Source organism: Camelus bactrianus, chromosome 3 (assembly GCF_048773025.1).
Source record: "Camelus bactrianus isolate YW-2024 breed Bactrian camel chromosome 3, ASM4877302v1, whole genome shotgun sequence".
NCBI classification, from domain to species: Eukaryota; Metazoa; Chordata; class Mammalia; order Artiodactyla; family Camelidae; genus Camelus; species Camelus bactrianus.
The window spans coordinates 9,170,726-9,189,516 of NC_133541.1; the positions used below are offsets into that span (position 1 = coordinate 9,170,726).

At 51.0% G+C, this 18,791-nt stretch overlaps 1 protein-coding gene across 2 annotated transcripts in view; it reads left to right on the top strand.

The window, feature by feature from the left end:
* The window catches only part of ANKRD33B (ankyrin repeat domain 33B), a 77,963-nt gene that overhangs the window by 46,796 nt on the left and 12,376 nt on the right, over positions 1 to 18,791 (top strand). Inside the window, exons 2-3 of one of the 2 annotated variants that reach the window (XM_045518302.2) lie at positions 327 to 456; positions 15,778 to 15,918. In XM_045518302.2, coding sequence (XP_045374258.2) covers positions 327 to 456; positions 15,778 to 15,918 — 271 coding nt within the window. The remainder of the gene's footprint in view (positions 1 to 326; positions 457 to 15,777; positions 15,919 to 18,791) is intronic. The other variant, XM_074356280.1, reaches the window with a different exon arrangement.

Here is an 18,791-nt window from a genome sequence, read left to right on the forward strand (position 1 = left end):
TCCCTGATTAGCCGCTGTTTGAATCTGCACTTTGGAACTCAGGGAAGGTCAAGGAGGCTGATTGCAGCCCATTTCCTACAAACAAGAAATGGGGGACACAGAAAGGATTTGTACCAGAGAGGGTCCCCCAGGGTCCTGCCCCGTTTCAAGCATGCATTTGAGAACGAGCCGTGGCTGACCTGCTCTAACCTGTGGCTGAGACCCGGGCCTGGCTCCACACCTCCTCAGCCCTGCTCGTCCTCCCCTGGGGGCAGGGGGTGCCCGTGGGGTCTGTGGTGGTGACGCTCGGCTCTGCCCCTCTGACCTGCTTCCCTCTTCATTTCTAGACTGGCCTTATTGTCGCCTGCTATCACGGCTTTGTGGACACCGTGGTGGTCTTAGCAGAGTGCCCCCATGTTGACGTCAACTGGCAGGACAGCGAGGGGAACACGGCCCTAATCACAGCTGCACAGGCAGGTAAGACCCAGCTTCCCTTCCCTCCCCGAGCCAAGGCCGAGCGGAGCTGCCAGGCAGTGGTGGTGGGGGGGGGTGCGCATGATCTCAGTGCCTGAGTTAGTGTGTGAGGGATGGAATAGATCAGGAGTTATGCTTTACTGCCAAGAGGGACAGGAAAAGGGCTGAGGGTAGGTGCACATTCTCTTCGTGTGTTTGGGACAGTGTGTTACCAAGTCCAACCTCACACCACTTACCACACAGCAAGCCAGTAAATCGAGAGTTGTTGGGGCAAAGAATAGTGACTTTATTCAGAAAGCCAGCAGCCCAAGAAGATTGCGGACTAGTGTCCCAAAGTTAGAATTCAGGATGCTTTTCTACTAAAAGGGGAGGGGGTGTGGCTGGTTGTTGCAAACTTCTTGGTGCCAGAATCCTTTGTTCTTGCAGCTGTGCATGTAAACTTGGTCACGATGTTTCTATAAGCCTCCAAGATAGGTGTTACTGTTTGTTCTCCATATGAACGGAAAAGTGTTATACCCGTATAGGTCAGAGCTGTGAGAATGGGCTCTCCTGTGTATCTCAGGCTACAGGCAACATTCTTTTACAAAAGACGCAGAGCCAGTGTGACTGAGCCCAGGCCACAGGGCACAGGGCTAGAGCTAAAGGAACAGACCCGATATGGAGTCGGGTTTGTTCTCTCCTCACAGTGCAGGTTACCTACCAGTGCAGGACGCAGGGTGGGGCAGAACTAGCTCTGGAACTGCCCCAAGTCTTCGAACATGAAGCTGCACTGGAAACCCAGCCTCTGCTGGCACCTCCTCTAGAGACTGGGGATCGGGAAGTTGCTGGTGGCTCCTTAGTGAGTGGAAGGGACACTAGTGACACTTAATGTATGAAAGTGGACATAGTTACAAGGTAGCCTTGCATTTTGCTTGGGGATGTAAAGAAAAAGCAGGGGCTTCTTGCTGAGCATGTATCAGTTTAACAAGGCCGGGCCGTTAGTGAGAACACCTTGTAAATATGGTGTCCTTCCGCCAAAGGCGGTCACCTCCAGAGGTGGTCCTTCCACCGGCATCGCCAGCCGCACTGTTCTCCCCAGTCCTCTTCTAGAATTGATGTGAGACAGACTTTGAGTCAAGCACGAAACTTTGCTCATCCCTTCAGAGCCACATTTCATTTGTAATCATGGGATGAACCGAGTTTGTAACTGACCACTTTCAAAATTCCTGGCTTTCCAAGGCACATCTGCTGTATCGCGCTGCTTCTCAGTTTCCAGGAAAGAAGCTGCTTCCGACTGAATGTGGTAGAAAAGGCGCTTGTTTATTCAGGGAATGTGGGGACACATGACGATGTTGTTGAGAGTTGTTGAGACTCGGACTCAGGGCCAGGGAAGCTGCAGAAAAAGCCCCAAACCACACTCCATGCTAATTCTGGAAAGGGAACTTCTGCCGCGGCCGCCAAAGGGGGACCTCCCTGTCCTGTCTTGCATCACAGGCTCCTGTGTCAAAGCCAGCGTGGGGGACTGACTGGGGAGCCCAGAGAAACCAGAGACGCCAGCGTCTGGCAGTTTCACCCCCGGAATGGGAAGCAGTCTGTTCCCACCTGCTTTTCACTTGAGGTGCCTAAGGTGGGGAACCCCCAAACTTTGCCAGGTGTTGGGGCTGTGCTCACACATGTCTACCCCGTCAGGTTTCAGGGCATGAAGCTACCCCTCTGTGGAGGCCCCTCAGGCTTGGAAAGCCCTGGTGTACAATGTCCTGAACAGCAAAAGCGTAAAAGGATATCATGAGAGGCGTCCAGTGATCGTAGCCTCATCACTCATTGCCTCCCGCTGGCCGGGACCGGGGTGGGGAAGTGAAGGGCAGCTCTTCCTTTGGGTGATTCTCCAGCTAAATAGCCTCTGATGGGCCCTGTTGGAGAGTGCGCTGGGAGCTTCAGGGTGAGAGCACCCCATCTAGCCTGGTGGTTTGGGACAGGGATCGTGGAGAAGGGGCTTGTGCTGGGTCCTGAAGTCAAAGGTGGGCTGTTCCAGCCAGTGCGCTGCAAAGCCACGGGACCAAGAGGGAGCCCCGCATATCTTAGCAATGACCAAGGACTGCATGTGTCTGGGATGGGGGAGAGGTGGCCCCAGGAGGAGGCAGGGACCAGGTCACGAAGGGTGTAGATACAACACGAGGGGATGCATTTGAGTGACATGAGGTGGGTGTGTGGTGATGGGAGAGATGACCCTGGTGCGCACGGGGCAGTTGCAGAGAGGAGCAAGATGCCAATGGCCGAAAGCACAGGTCCTGGTGGTTGTGATGTGGGCGATGGAGGAGAGGTGGGTCTGGAATAGCTTTCAGCCTGCTGGTCAGGGAATGATGCTAATTCAAAGGGATAGAAACCACAGGGTGGTGGTTGGAGAAACATCGCCTTCATTTGGTCCTCAGGCCTTTGAAATGCTGAGACCTCTAAGTGAAGAGGTCTCCATGGCAGGTGGAGAGTGTGGAGCACCGACATCAGTGCCTGCCAGAATGCAGATGCTTGTTACCAGGCGTTCCTGGGCAGCAGGCGCATGGCCTGGACAAGAACCTGCGTGTCATACTAGAGTATGAAACTATGAGAAGAAGAGGTGACTTGCCTTACTGATTTGCCAGAGCTCTTTGCATATGTAAGGACATAACTTTTGGTTTAATACCCGAGAAGTGCTTTCTGAATTCTTGCCTCATTGATAATGTTTTTATTTTGTATTCACAATGAAAAAAAAAACAACTTGTCTTTTGCCTACCCCCCTGCCATTTCATTTCATGTTGCAGAAGAACAGTCCAGGTAACAAGTGCAGAGTCCAGCCTGATTTTTGTCTTTGTTGATATCCTGATATTTCTTACACGTGTAAAGATCTCCTGCCTTCCCCCTCCCGCCCTGCATCCTTGACGGTGAAAAGAACCCAACCAACCAACAACCAAAAAACCTCAAACCAACGCTGCCATACGTGTCAGTTCCTTCTCTCTGTGGCTGTTTGACTTACGTTAGTCATATTTTTGCTTTAAAGGATACTTTTCTGTTATCTCTTTGAACATTGTGGCTGCCTTGTTTTTTTTTCCTTCCTGGGGTACCAGGAAGTATAGATTAGACCTAAGATTAGATTTACACCTAAAGGGGAACCCTACACCCGCATCACAACTGCTGACCCCAGGGTGTGGTGAGGGGAGGTGTGGCATTTATTGCAGGCGCCCGGCCAGGAGTCCAGGCAGCTGGTGCTCAAAAGAACTGAACTCCTCCATGGCCTTCAGGGAAAGGCTTTTACAGACAGGGTGTGGGAGGGGCTTGTGGGGTCTGTGATCAGCCCGGGGACAGTCTTCTGATTGGTTGGTGGTGAGGTCATTGCGAGTCAACGTCATCAACTTTTTGATTCTGGGGTCTGCGTGCTTGTGGGCAGCACACAGCTACCTCCTTCTACCTGGTGGGGGTCTCAGTGTCTGCAAAACAGCTCAAAGGATGTGGCTCAGACTATTATCTCTAGCTCTTGAGAAGGTCTTTGGCTTTGTTTAATGGCTAAACTATTGCTGTTTTGTCTTGCTTGACTGTTTTCTTTGGTTTCTGAACGTCTCTCGATTCTCTGATTAAATTTGTTCTTTGCACTCGGCTAAAGCTTTTCTACAAGCAGGCAGGTGGAGGGCGTGGAGAGGGGGTGGGTGGGGTGGGGCGTGGTCTGTCCTGGCAAGGCCCCCTGGGGTCCTGCTCGGGCGCAGGCGGAGTCGCCGTCACCCGCAGGCGGGTGGCCCATGTTTCAGCCCCGATCTGGGTGGCGCGCAGCTTGCTGGGCCCGGCCCCCGGGGTCTGGGTGACGGGGGTCTGGGCTTGTGCTCAGGATGCTCGCTTCAGTGAGTTCCCGGCTGATGCTGGGCTGCTGGCCTGGGGGCCTCGCTCTGAGAACTGAGGCCTTGGAAGTTCCTATGCAGGGCGGTGGTGGGTGGCCTCTCAGCGGGCAGGAGAGCTGAGGGCAGGGGTGGTTCATGGACCCGGGTGAGACGTCGTCAGAGGGACACAGAACCATCACTAAATCACAGTGAGACTAAAGGGAAGTGACTGAGCCTTTATGTACTATTTTAACCAAAGAGAAGATGTTTGGGCTTTTAGCTGGTAGAATCAAATGATGTCCCATTTTCATCCAATTCCATAAACAGTTTTATTTATTTGATGATTTCTTAATTCTTAAAGATGTCTAGCAATCTGTGCTTACCGTGAAAAATCACTACAGAGGTATCAGTGAGAAAGAAGAAGAAACATCCCATTTCACTCTCCCTAATTCTCTCGTCCATTGACCACGTTCCAGCTGGTTACCGTCCCTGACCTCACTCTCTTATTTTAAGACACAGAGTGTGCACGCACCTTTTATTTACATGAATGGGATAAATCTGTAGAGACTGTGATTTTGACTTCTTCACGCAGTAGCTCTAGGAGGCTTTTCTGTGCAGCCCGGAGCACGCGCGGTGTACCCGGTTCCCGCAGCGGCACCGCTGAGCGGTGGTGTGTTCACAGCACGCACCCCCTGCCACGCGTCCCGTAACTGAGGCAGTTCAATCAACTGTGGCTCATCTTTCTGTACAAGGTCCTCTTTTAGAAAAAATATTTATCCAGCAGTCACTTCATGTCCAAGGGCCATCCTCAGTGCTGGGTCTACAGGGCGGGGAAGAATTCTGTCTCCCAAATTAAAAGTCTAATGCCCGCAAGTTTCTGAATGAGCCTGTTAGAGACAACACTGTCGTCAAGTCGTTTGTGTCGGGGGGGCGCGTTTCTGAAGAGGGTGCACCCGTCAGCATCCTGGTGCAGCGGCAGGTGCACCCAGAGGGCTAGGCTGAGGAGTTGGCTGGGGGACTGTGAGTGGAGGTCAGGGCAGAGCTAAGGGGTGGGCCCTGGGGTGAGAGCCCAGCAGAGGGCACCCAGGGGACCTGGGACACCCGAGCCGCAGCCCCAGGGGTGGGAGATGGATGTGGAGGCGCAGGCACACACCCGCTCCCCTCCTGGCCGGCCCTGCTGAGCCCCCCGAGCCTTCGGGGCTGAGGAGCCCGGCAGGGGCGGTTGGTGAGGTCAGCCTCCAGGGCCGAAAGCAGGGCAGAGAAGGAAGGAGCGGAAACGCACGGACAGATTCTCAGAACTCAATTGCTCCATCAAAGGACACGCACACTTTAAATGCGCACATTTTCGTAGCCCCTGCCAAATGGCTCTTAGGAAAAGCAGTGCCAATTTACACTTCCCACTATGTTCTCAAGGGTGTTCTTGTTCGGGTAAAGGGCTTTTTTCAGTGTTTGTCAACTCAAAGTGAACTTTTCTTAGTACTTGCTGTTGTGTTTCCCTGATTTTATTGGAGCCCAGGATCTCTTATGATGCTTTTGGGTGCAGTTTCCCGAATCCCCAACAAAACAGGCTTCAACAGTGAGGAAGCTGCCTCTTCTTGCAACACGACCTGTCTGAAGGCGACAGCTGGCGGGGGAGGGGTGCTTCATTGCGTGGCCTTGTCGTGTTCTGAGCGTCTCAGAAATGCTCTTGACCTTTCCCACATGATCCCGAGACGGCCTGGCAGCTCCAAGCACCGTGGCCTCACGTTACAGCGCAGGAGGCGCCAGGCAGGATGAGCAAATCCCTGCCTGTGTTATTTTCTGAGATGGGAAAACATTTCCAGAAGCCTCCAGCACAGATTTGTTTACATCTGCCGGGGTTGTGTCACACGTCTCGCCTCGAGCCCAAACAAGTTGCTGGTCAGGGCGGGGGAGTGACCTCAGCTGACTTGGTCGAGTCAGAATCGGACCCTGCAGAAGCTGTGTGGTTAAAGAAAAACTGTAAAGCGACCATGTATGTGTATCATTTGATACTGCAGCCGCCCAGCAGGGCTTTCTACAAGGCCCCCTCCGCACTTGTGAGTGTAAATTCGAATGCAAATGCCTTGATCTGCCTGTGGGGTGTTCTCTAAAAAGCCTAGCCTCCCAGGGACTTACACATAATCGAGATACAGCCAAATCTGAACTCAGCCTTTACAATGGAGAGACTGTAAGAAACTAAAGCCTCAGATAATCCCTGAATCTCATTTAGCTGGTGATTTCAGCTGCTCTCATACGTCCCCTAAAAAAAGTAAAGTAGAAAGCAAGATAACCAAAGAAATGAACTACAAGGCCAGGGATGGCCGTTACGTGTTTACTCTCTCCATCTCTAGTTCTTCTTTAACAGAACGGCAGCAGCGAGGTGCACTGAGCACACAGCAGGGGTCCTTTTGGACTGGTGATAATATCAAGTTGGTTCGTGCCAAGTAACCTCTGGTGCAGCCTTGAAATTGCTATTCCTGGAACTTATCTTTAAAAATGCGGAGGAGATGCCCTGAGAACCAACCTGGCATTATTCACGCCACTCGCTGCTGGGGACAAAGTGGCAGTCAGGCTCCCAGGGGTGGCCGGCCGGCGCAGGCTGCCCAGACGAGTCCTGGCTCGTGGAGGATTTGGAGAGGGTCCCACTTGAGAAGAGAATGTATGACTTGGCCTGGGCCGGGGATAAACACTCTCCACTGTTCATCTTATTTTATTATTACTCCACCCGGCCAGGATTTCAGTCTGACTTCACTGTGAGGTTTATGGTTTTTTAAGAGGTGTTTTCCTTTTGCTAGGTTTCTACTGTTTCAAATAAATTAGAACTTGGCAAATCTCTGAGGTTTCCTAGCCTTGCCTGTTCTTGGAAACTACAGTTTTCGGAGTCTTTCTGACTAAGCACAGCAGTGCCACCTCCTCCAAGGCAGCTAGCCCTGCTCCTCCATCAGAGAGAGGACGGCCTGCTGGACACACCCCCCTCCCCACCTGCACGTCCCCCCTCTCCTGGTTGGGGAGAATCTGTTTTCTTCTGCTGCGCTAGTGGGATTTGCTATTTCCAATCAACAGTTCCCTCTACTGGCCTGCTTTGGAGAACTACACTTTGTGTACCCGGTGTCAGAAAAATCAGCTCTTGAGACAACCCTAATTCTGTAACATTTTCCCATTTTTAGAGCAGCTTGGGTTGATTGTCTGTTTCCTTAGATTTTTAGCCCATAATTGGTACCCAATTACATGTTGAATGAATCAGTAATTAATAATTGTGATGTCCGTGCCATCTTAGATAATGTGGGTTATGGCTTGATAATTAGCAACCTTTTTGATAAGTGAACTTTTTTTCAGGGGAGAAATAAGAATCCTTCAGTCTTTTTACTTACTATGTAATTATTGAGGTTGCAGTCAGTTGGAAGTTTTGGACTTATGAACAAGGGTCGTGAGGGTTGTGGTGGCTGTGGGAATCCACAGGCACACAGAAATGTGGACCGTGCGGCATCACGGTCCAGGTGCCTAATCCAGGCTCGGAGGGCAGATCTTCTGTTGGAAGGGATGACTCATCAGGTAGCTGGGTAAAAAGTCAAGGAAGGAAAATGGGACTAGGTCGTGCAGAGGTCACCAGATGATCCCAGAAAGCATGCTGCATGGGTAAATTAAAAAGAGAGCTGTGTGATTACAGAGTAGACTAGAAGGGCATTGGTACAAGAGCTGAGGGTGGAAAGCGGATGTTGGGGAGGAAATAACCTTCCTTCTACCCCCTGGTTCCCAACTGAGACCCCTGTAATAACAGACTAACGAGAAAACCAGACGTTTATAAACACCTGTACCTCATGTAAACATGGGGGACATCTGGGAAAAACAAGTAACTCAAGGAGGTGGCTTAGAACTCTGGCTTAAATGTCATCTTCCATGAAGAACAACAAATTTGTGGAGAAATGGCAGGATAAACAAAAGCAGTTTGAAGAGTTTTCATCACAAAGAACAAAAACCATTATTTCTTTGGGTAGCTATATGAGATGATGGATGTTTAAACTTACTGTGGTACTATTTCAAAATACACATAACTCAAATCATTATGTTGTACACCTTAATCTTCCACAATGCTCTGTGTTAATTATACCTCAATAAAACTGGGGTAAAGTAAAAAGAAAAAGGATGTATGTCTTGCTTTTAGGCAAATGGGGAGGGAGCTTTTCTTGCATCTGCTTTTTTCAGTTGCCTTCAGCTCAAAATAATTTTTATGTCAAAGTGGCATGTTTTGGGATGGCATATTCTGCTACCCTTCAAAGAGCAAGGCCAGATAAAAAGGAGATAGCTGGTAAAGAGTTGAGTCTTATATGAAATGTAGTAACCATGAAGGATTTTAGGTAGTAGCTGTGTTGATCAGAAGAGTTTCTTGCTGATAGCTTGAAGAATGAATGGAGGGGCAGAAGTGGGACCAGGGAGGACATTTAGGAGAGGGGTGGACCCCAGTAAGGATGTGGTGGCCCAGCTCTGGGGTGGAAGTGGGGATGAAGAAACACGGACAGGTATGGAAAATATTTACCAAGTGGTCTTGGCAGAATTCACTGATACTTGGATGGGGAGGAGGTGGGGGAAGGCTGAAGAGAAAGCCCAGATTTCTGGCTTGGGTACCCTGGTGACTGGTGGGTGTTCATCACTGAATAAAGAATGTGGGCAGGAGGAATGGGTTTGGAAGAACCATGCTTTGGATTTGATGTGTTGAGTTTGAATTGATGGTGGGTTACCCAAGATGAAATAGCCACTAGACTGATACTTAGGTAAGAAAGTCAGGAAGAGAGACTGAGCTGGAGATAAGTGATCTGGGAATTTTAGGGTGATTCCCAGATCTATGAGAGTAGATGGGGTCACCAGGGGAGAGTGGATGGGATGAGATGGCGTAGTCACACATCTGAGGAACAGCGGCATTTCTGGAAGGAGAGAACAGGGGAACTCACAAAGAAAACTGAAGAGTGGCCAGAGAGATAGGAAGAAACTCAGAAGGGTGGACAAGCCGGATATCTGCAGAGAGTATTTCCAAAAGGGTGGAACAGACAAGTGGGAAATGCTATGGAGATGTCTAGTAAGATGAGAGCTGACTAGTAACCATTGAATTTTGCCACAAGGCAGTCACTGGGTCAGATGGAAGACAGTTTCAGGAGACTGTGTGTGGGGTGGGGGTGTAAGTAGCAAGAGTGAGAGTGGATGAGTCTGGAAGTTAGACTGAAAAGGAGTCAATTGATTGATGGCCGGTGGCTGGAACGCAAAGACAGGTCCACGGGGATTCTTGTTGGTCATCGCAATGGACTGAATGTTTACGTTCCCCCACCCCTTCCAATCAGATGTTGACTCCCAATCCCCAAGTGATGATATGAGGAGGTGGGGCTTTGGGGAGGTAAATAGGTCACGAGGGTGGAGCCCTCGTGAATAGAATTAGTGCTCTTGTAAAAGAGCCTCCAGAGGGTTCCATCACCCTCCACCTTGTGAGGACGCAGTGAGAAGACAGCCATCTATGAACCAGGAAGTAGACGCTCACCAGACACTGAATCTGCTGACACCTTGACCTTGAACTCTCCAATCTCCAGAACTGTGAGAAATAAATATTTGTTGTTCAAGCCGCCCAGTCAATGGCAGTTGGTTACAGCAGCCCGAGTGGACTGACAGTCGTATTTATTTTAAGATGGGTGGCCCTTGAGCACAGCTACCAGCCTCTTGCTGCACAGTAGCTCCCAAACTCTAGTTTAAAACGTTTCTAGTTGATATATCTGTGGCTGGGCTGGGGACCGGCGGACAGAGACTGCCTCCGCTCATGTGTCTGGGGTGAGCGGGGCCCTCCAGCTGTGGCAGCTCTGCTCTGTGTGTCCTCACCCTCTTCTTGGGACCAGCGTGCCAGCCCGGGCATGTTCTTCTTAGGCAGACAGCTGAGGCACAAGTGTTGGAAGGAGTCCCGCCAAGTGAGTGTGTGTCAAGCTTCTGCCTGCAGACATCCTATTGGCCAACGTTCTTCTTGCAGGACTTTGAGGTCACATGGCAAAGGGCAAGGTGAAGAATTTAGACCACGAATATAATGTGATGGGAGTGAACTAAGGGGAGAGGTTGAAAAGAAAGAGGAAGTAGCTTGTAGCACAAATATATTCCTCAGAAGTCACGGGGAATGGCTTTAAAGCCCCGGAGGGCGAGGAGAGATGGGCGTCTTTAAATAGGAGAGGAGTCACCTTCCTTTTCACTAGCATGGGTGTGGGTGACTGTGGGGGGTGATGGGGGAAAGTTGAGGGGGTTCCCTTCTTGCGGTTTCAGTTCTCTCTGTGAAGAGGGAGTTGCGTCATCTCCTGGGAGAGGGGTTTGCTGTGAGCTGGGTGACTTAAGGGTGGGAAAGTTTGAAATTTCCCACGTGGGGTTTGGAGGAGAGTGACTCAGTGGAAATCTAGGGTGGACCTGAGGCTTCTAAGAATGCATAGACATTAACCTTTTTTCTTGAAAACCATGACAATTAACCAAAGGGTGCTTTCCTTGGCTTTGGTAACATAGGTAGATGGATAGATAGTCAAGCGTGGCTAGCATGGGTTTCTACCCCCATCGGCTCTCAGAGAAAATGCCACTGACCATCCAAAGCGAAGCCAGAACCCTGGGGCTATGGTTGTACCAGGAGTCATCGTTTTCTCTTTCTGTTACTTGGCTCGGTCAGGCAATCACCGAGGCCTGTCTGTTTATGAGTGCTTTGTGTCAGCATCTCCTCTCCATCCACCTGGCCTTCCCAGGGTCCATCCTGGCGTCCAGCCGCCATCGTCTGTGCCCACCACAGCCTCCTGGTGAGCTTCCTGCACCACTGGTGAGGTTTGTGGATGGCGTGGAGAGGCTCCACCCCCGGCAGCCAGCTGAGAATTATTGTCCCTCTGCTTCACTCTTGTCGAGTGGCCCTGTCCTGAACCTCCTTTCATGAAATACACTTTCAGTTTTAGAATAGTTCAGACTTACAAACTGCAAAGATTGTGCACAGAATCCCTGTGTTCCCCATGCCAGGCTTCCCCTGTGGTTAGGGTCTTATATTTGGAGGATACATTTGACAAAACAAACAAACCCACACTGATGCATTTTTAATATTAACTCAGGTCCATTTTTATTTGGACCTCCTCGGTTTTTTCCCAATGTCTCTCTTCTGTTCCACCATCCCAGCTAGGATCCCACGTGATGTTGAGTTGTCATGTCCCCTTAGCTCCTCTTGGCTGTGACAGTTTCTCAGACTTTTGGGGAAAACTTGTCAGGTAGTCTGTAGAATGTCTACCTCAATCTGTGTGTGTCTCATTTTTTTAATGATTAGACTGGAGTTACAGGTTTTTCAAAGGAGGACCACAGAGGAAAGGACCACTCTTATGACATCATATGAAGGATTTTGTTAAAATAAAAAGAATATCCAATGACACCTGTTACAGATGGTAAGGCAGACTTGATTCAGAATCGTTTCCATTGGTATAAGGACCATCGCAATGGGACTTTGCAGTGGATGAGAGAGACTGGGCTCAACTCTTGAATACAGCAAGGGCCAGTGGGGATTTATAGCCAACGGGCAGGGTAGGGGTCTGTGGATGGAAAATTACTAAGAGGAAACATCAGGGAGATTCTGGCCAAAGCGACCTAACAGGATTCTTGCTGAAGACAGGCCAGGGTGATCAGATATCACCTGGGGGATGGTGGAACTGATCAGATACCAAGGGTGGAGTGTTCTGGTTAAACTGACTTATGAGCTGGGTTCTTGCTAAAATGAGATTTTACCAGGAAGTGCATAGATGGGCCTGGGAGGAATTCAGGAGCCCAGCTAAAGTTTGATCGAGCAGAGAATCGTTACCAGCACATGCTGTGGGCCTGCCTTATCCCTGTGGGCCTGGACCACCAGGCTGAGGTCATGCTGGCCAGGCTTCTCTGCTGTAAGATGACTCCCCCCTCCCTCCTTCCTCCCCTCTGCTCTTTGGAAGGGGGGGTCTCTGTGCACAGCCCGGAGTTAAGGAGCGAGTTGCTGTGTTTCATCTCCTTGGGAGTAGAGCACACACCTAAATTCCTTGAAATTTTTCTGCCGGGAGATTTGTCCATCAGGCACTTTTTATACAACCCCTATCTCCTGTCATTTCCACAGTGGTGAGGTTGATATTATCCCCCATTTTCCAGATGAGTCAGTAGAGACTCAGTGCAGTTGACTTACCTTCCTAGGGTCACCCAGATTTTAAGTGGCGGGTTGGGAACTTGAACTTGGGAGTTCTCAGGGCCAACTCTCTTAAGTACTGAGTTCTCCATTTACACTGCCATGTAATTACTACACGGAAGCTAGTTCATCAAGAGTTAACTGATTCCCTGGGCCACTTGTGCCCTTCTCTTAGGCAGGTTACGGCTCATGGGGCTGGGGTGGGTGTTTGGGGGCTCAGTATGGTCAGCCCACACTTTAAGTCCACTCTGAGGACTTCAGGAGCCAAATCCTATTCCATAAGGTCAAAATTGGACTAGAGTCAAGCTAGATTTCAGAATGAGGCACGTTTGGGTTCTGTTACACGAGGAAGGCTATGTTCTCTCTAGTATCTGTCATCCAGCTAGCTAGCTGTCTCACTAAAGAAAAGGAAGGCTCATTTTGGTTAATTGTCACGGTTTTTAAGAAGAAAGGTTAATACCTATTCATTCTTAGCAGCGTTGGGTCCACTCTTCATTTCTGTTGAACGAGGTCATCTGCAGAATAAGCGGTTATTCTGTCATCCTGGGAAAGACAGTGGTGCCGAGGGTGCTTCCGTGGGTCACTGACAGCTCAAGCCGGCGGTCAGAGTAGTCAGAATGGGTGGGCTGCATGCTGGTTTTTCTGACCTCAACGTAAGATGCGGGACTGATCTGTATAATGGGCTGTTAGCTTTGTGGATTGTCAACTTTCGTCTCCCACCTCTTCGCAGTGTTTAGGACATGTCACTGCAGAGGAAATCCTGCTGAAAATTGAGAAGGACACGCTCCTTCACGATTGTAAAGAAACGGCTCTAAAAGAATTGCGATGCGTTGCACCATGACCCTGGCTTGATCTAAGTGACAGATGCCACAAAGTGTTTAGCTGGATGACGAGCCCAAAATGAAAGCCCCACCCCCACCCTGCCCACAACACACACACGGATTAGAGCAGATAAGTGGCTTTAGGGCCCCACAGCTAGCATCCGTCTACGGGGGGTGGGGGGAGGGGGGGCTGTAGATGACAGCAGAAGGCAAAGTGATGTGAATGAGTCAAAATGCATCAGCTGCTGCTCGAACCTGTGGGTCACGGGGCCGGAGGGTCACACCCATTTGTGTCTGGCTTGTTAACCCCGCAACATGATCACATGAATCAGTGCTTCTCTCAGAAAGTGAGAAAGGTACATGTTTTTGTAGCTTTGAATTTTTGCGGTGAGTTTAGGAGATGGGCTGAGGTCTGTGATGAGCAGAGGACACTGCTTCTGGAAGAGTCCACATGCTAATTTTTATCACTTATTTGTAACTTGGAAGTTGATGAGAAAGATGCAGTTTTGCTGGGCGGTGTCTGGGTGCCATGCAAGGAGGGAATTTGGGTCCCTGCCTGATGGTCGTCTCGCCAGGGTGTGATGAAAGGACAGCCCCCACCCTGGGAGGACTTAAGGTGGGGCATGCACAGCGGCACCGGCAGGAAGGGGATCGAAGGCCCAGGAGGCGTCGCTGCAGCAGGGAGGGGATTCTCCGAGATGCTGGATGCTGTGCTGAGGGCCTTGGCTCCCTCCGCCTCCCAGTCTGCAGAGCAAGGTGACCGAGCCTTGGGAGGCCCCTCGTGTCTCGGGGCTCCCCGCCCTCTGGAGGAGGCCTCACCTCCGCTGCCACGTCTCACATCGCACCCAGCACCCTTCCCGAGACCAGCCGGGAAAGGAGCCTCAGGGGCCCTGGCTTCCCTGTGGGGCAGAGGCCTCCCTGCGGGGAGCAGGGAGTGCAGTTAAACGTCCACCAGCTCCACACCAGCGCCCCCGACTGTGGGTGTTTCCAAGGCACGTGCACGGGGTGGGGGTTGGGGGGCGGAGTTTGGAGCTGAATCCTCAGCATATGAGGATGGAGACTGGGCAGCCAGGCCCCCCAGCCGCTCTCAGGAGAGAACTTCTGCAGGTTGCTAATACCCTAAAGGGTGTGTTAGCCACCACCAGAGGGGTCAGGATGGAGAAGGCAGCCAGGAGGCAGGCTGGAGGGTGCAGGGGCCAGGGTACAGGGAAGCAGGGGAGCTCCCTCTCCCCTCCTGGTCCTGAAACAGTGAGGTCTGAGCCTCCAGCTCAATGGTTTCAACAGCAGTGATTCCGCGCCCACAGGGGACACTCAGCAATGTCTGGAGGTGTTTTTGGTTGTCAGACCTGGGAGGGAGGGCACAGTAGCTGCCGGCATCTGGTGGGTGGCGCCCAGGGGTGCTGCTGTCCGTCCTGCGGTGCCCAGGACAGCCCTATGACAAGGAACAGTGCGGCTCTGGGTGTCAGCAATGCCGGGGACGGAACCCTCCTCTGAGGGACTGAAGGGTCTAAGGGGAGGATGGCGTGTCATTTCACATGAGGACTTGAGCAGTGTGGCCAGTGGGCCTCGGGCAGCATGGATAATTGACCCAGGAGCCTCTTCCCATGGCCCAGGGCCTTCTGTGGGAGGAGCTCTCTGCTCCATTTTGGTTTTGCATGGGCGAGGCTGGAGAATCTGGGAACACTGCTCTCACCTGTGTTCTCCTTAGTCACTGCAGTCTAAGAGCACGTGGGCTTTTTGAAAATCCTCTGGGGATGAGCAGAAAGTCAGGCCCTTTTGGAAGTGCAAGGTGATGAAGGCGAGAAATCCGTATTCTCAAATGACTGTTCTTAACTGCTTGGGTTTATGGCTGAGGGTCTGGGTAGTCACACTGCCTGTATTCCCTGCCTCTGTGTGTGTGTGTGTGTGTGTGTGTGTGTGTGTGTGTGTGAGAAAGAGAGAGAGAGAGAGAGAGAGGTAAGTAGCAGGGTGGCAGCGTGCACTGGCATACCGTGTTGCTATTATGATGAGATGATGTCTTTTCTCCTGCCTGAATCTCTGAAGCCCCGGAGTTCCAGGGAATGGCTTCAAGTTTCATTTCCCGTTTTGCACCTGCTTGCGTTGGCATCTGCAGGGAGCTGACAGCATCCAGGACCACCCCCTGACCAGGCAGTGTCTGCATGGGGCTAGCTCTGCATTTTCACACGCCATCCCTGCAGCATCCTTGCCCACCATGTTCCCTCTTTAACAGGTTGACAGGACAGCTGGGTTTCCAAGTGGGTTGGCAGAGGGAACAAGAACCGGAGGCAGCCACACCATGGCCAGGGCGGGCCTGTGTTTCCTGCACTCGTGAGAATTACTTCTTGCAGCCTGAGAGGCAAACACATCCCCCCCCCCAACCCCAGACAGGCTGGCCCCGGAGTTTGGCCATGCAACATTTCTCTCTCTCTCAGCAGGAAGGCCTCTCTGGAAGGCGCGCTCTTTGTGGAGTGTGGTTAATGCACGTGTGCAATTCTCTTCGCAGGACACGTCACCATCACCAACTACTTGTTGAACTATTTCCCCGGCCTTGACCTTGAAAGGAGGAATGATTTTGGGTTCACGGCCCTGATGAAAGCCGCCATGCAGGGCCGAACGGAGTGCATCCGAGCCCTGATGCTAGCAGGTACGCCCCCACCTGTCCTGTGTGGCCCTGCGGTCCCGGGAAGTGCCGGGTTTGCTCCTTTAAGGAATAAATGTGTGTGGAAGGGAGGCATCACCCCCTAGAACCAGCCTAGTGTATGGCTGTCATCATTCGCGCTGAAACAAACAAAAGCGAAAGCACCTGTTTCCAGGGCGGGTGGGAGGTCGCAGCACTGGTCACCCCACAGGACAGCCCTCCTTGTCCCCTGTGGGCTTCTTCCTGCCTGTATTTGTTCTTCTTCAGAACTGTGTGGTCTGGTCTTGGCTCTGAGTGGCAAGACGGTCCTGTTGAAGGTGGGCAAAGTAGAACAAGTCAAAGACGTGCGTCAGAGTGTTATGTCTGCCCCTTCCGGAGGGACCAGGGGTCCTGTGACTCGTGCTAGCCGTTAACTGCTCCAGGCTGCTCTTTGAAGCTTTGGGAAGGACACTAAATAAAGCCTTTTTTCTACAAAAAAGAAACAGGGGACACGGAGGGGCTTTTGTACCTGGGAGGGCCCTGCAGGGTCCTGCTAGGTTTCAGTCCCCCTTTTTCCTTGATACCCATCAATCCTGAGGGGAACAGGGGTTGGGGAACAACAAAGGGATTACAGTTTTGGGTAGAGAAGTTAATCATAAGCCGGGGTGGCAAGGGGACTCGTGGAATAGGGGTCTCAGTCTTAATGCGTGGCCGTTTCCTTCTGCGCTGTGTCACCGAGTGGGACATTCTGGGGCTGCAGCCCCCCTTTGCCCTTTGCGGCCTCCTTATCTTGGAGGAAGCCCTTCCTTCTCTGAGCCTCCCTGTCCTCATCTGTGAAATGGGGGCAGTGACTTCTTCCCACCGCCCTGAGGATGAACCACGACACCACTTTGTAAACTCTCTGACAGGTTGAATGAATTACGAAGCTGAATTGCCCGCGACTGTTCTCCAGTTTTTCTCTTTCACTCTAAAGTGGAATCAGTGATCATCTTTCCAGCACAACCTTCTTGAGTTATTCTGAGAATTAAACGAGGAAATGTACGTGAAGGGCTGGGCGCCGCGGGAGCATCTGACCCCTCAGTCTCACTCAGTGGGAGATGCTGATGTCACATTATTTAATTTCATTACCTTAATTTATTTTGGTTTTGTTCTTGGCACTGGGTCCAGGCATTCATTCTATGTGCTCCCAGAGGGGTGGCATTCCCCCATCTCAGTATCTTGAGGACAGAATTAAAATTCTTCCAGGCATCAGTCTAGACCAGCAGTTCTGTTTAGGCAACTTGCTGCTGCTGCTTTTTTTTTTTTAAATAAAATTTATTTTATTAAAAATAGAATCTTCTATTTAAAACCAAAATCTATTTTGGAATAACTTTAGGTATATGGAAAAGTGACAGAATCGTAGAGAGAGCGCACACTCAGCCCTCACTCAGCGCCCTGTGTTAACATCTTACCAAGAGGCTGAAGCTACACACGACTAGTCAGTAAACCCCAGGCTTTATTCAGATTTCATCAGTTCTTCCATTAATGCCCCCTTTCTGTTCCAGCATCACAGCCTGGCTCCCACATTTAGTTGTCCCATGTCCCCAGTCTTTTCCGGTCCCCAGAAGTTTCTCAGTCTTTACTCCTTCTTCATGACAGGGTTTTGACACCCACCAGTGAGTCGTGTCCCCTAGTCTGAGGCCATCTGTCCTTTCACTCTTGATTAGATCAGGGTATAGGATTCACAGCCTGTGTTGGATTGTTTTTCTCTCTTGCTTCAACTGGAGGGCGTCAGGGGATGCTGTAAGAAAAACAAATTCAGTAAGCGAAGATGGAGGCTTCGAAGATGAAAACCTTCTTGGGAATAAAAAAAGATCCTCATTAAAATTAGTCCTATTGATTGTGCTGTTGACTCAGCGACGGTGTCATTTTCTTTAAAGCGGTTGCCAGTTTCTGGGGAGTTGAGGCCCTGCGGGTCCTGGATCAGCGGCGTCAGTGAGGGGCGGCACCTCCCAATTAGGGGACTCTGCCGCTTTTGTGTCTGAGAGGCACTTCCCCTGCTTTTGCTGCTTCTGGATATCATTATAATTGAGTGTAGATTTTTAGCAATTTACTTTTACAACCAAAACTTACGATGTCAATCCAGGCGTTTTCCCCCGAGAATCTGAATTACAAACCCTTCTGTTTCTAGGCCAGTTGCCTTCCAGTCACTCTGGAAGTGCACAGGGCTTGCTGTCATTCTTTTCCCTGGTCTGGTGGAGGTTTCAGGCCTTTACAGGATCACAGAACCACCTTTCAGATCTCACAAGAGGTGGTCTCACTGCTTAGGGGCAGCGTCCAGTGCTCACGGGTTTTCTCCCCACTCAGTTATTTGGGTGACAAATTTGGCATTAGGTTTTATATACCCTCCCTCTTCTGTTTCCTCCTCTGTGAGCACAACCCCAGCAAAGCCTAGAAGTACCCACACGAGTGCAGACCCAGGGCGGCCATCCCTGAGCTGCACGTGGTCAGAGCAGAAGGACACATACAACCAACTTGGAAATCAGGATCCCTGGTCTCAAACTCCAGCTCCTCCACTCAGCCTCTCTGTACTCCAGGCCAGTCCCCTCCTGCTTGGGCTGGGCCCCTCTTCTGTAAAATGCGGTGAATGTCAGTAGCTTGCGCAGGAGGTCAGGCCGGGGGCTGAATGGGTTCACGGGTGGACGGCCCTAGGATGCGTGCCTGGTGTGGAGGGAGCGCACAGTCAGTGTTGTCATTATTGTTACAGGGGGATTTTGGTGTTCAATGATTATTATGTGAACGAAAACCTATGGTATGTTTTTCCCTTTGAAAAATATCTTGTGGTGAGATGCTTCTCAAGGGGGATAGCAAACATGTAAGGTGAGGTTTCTTAATCCTGGCACTGCTGGCGTCTGGGGGCA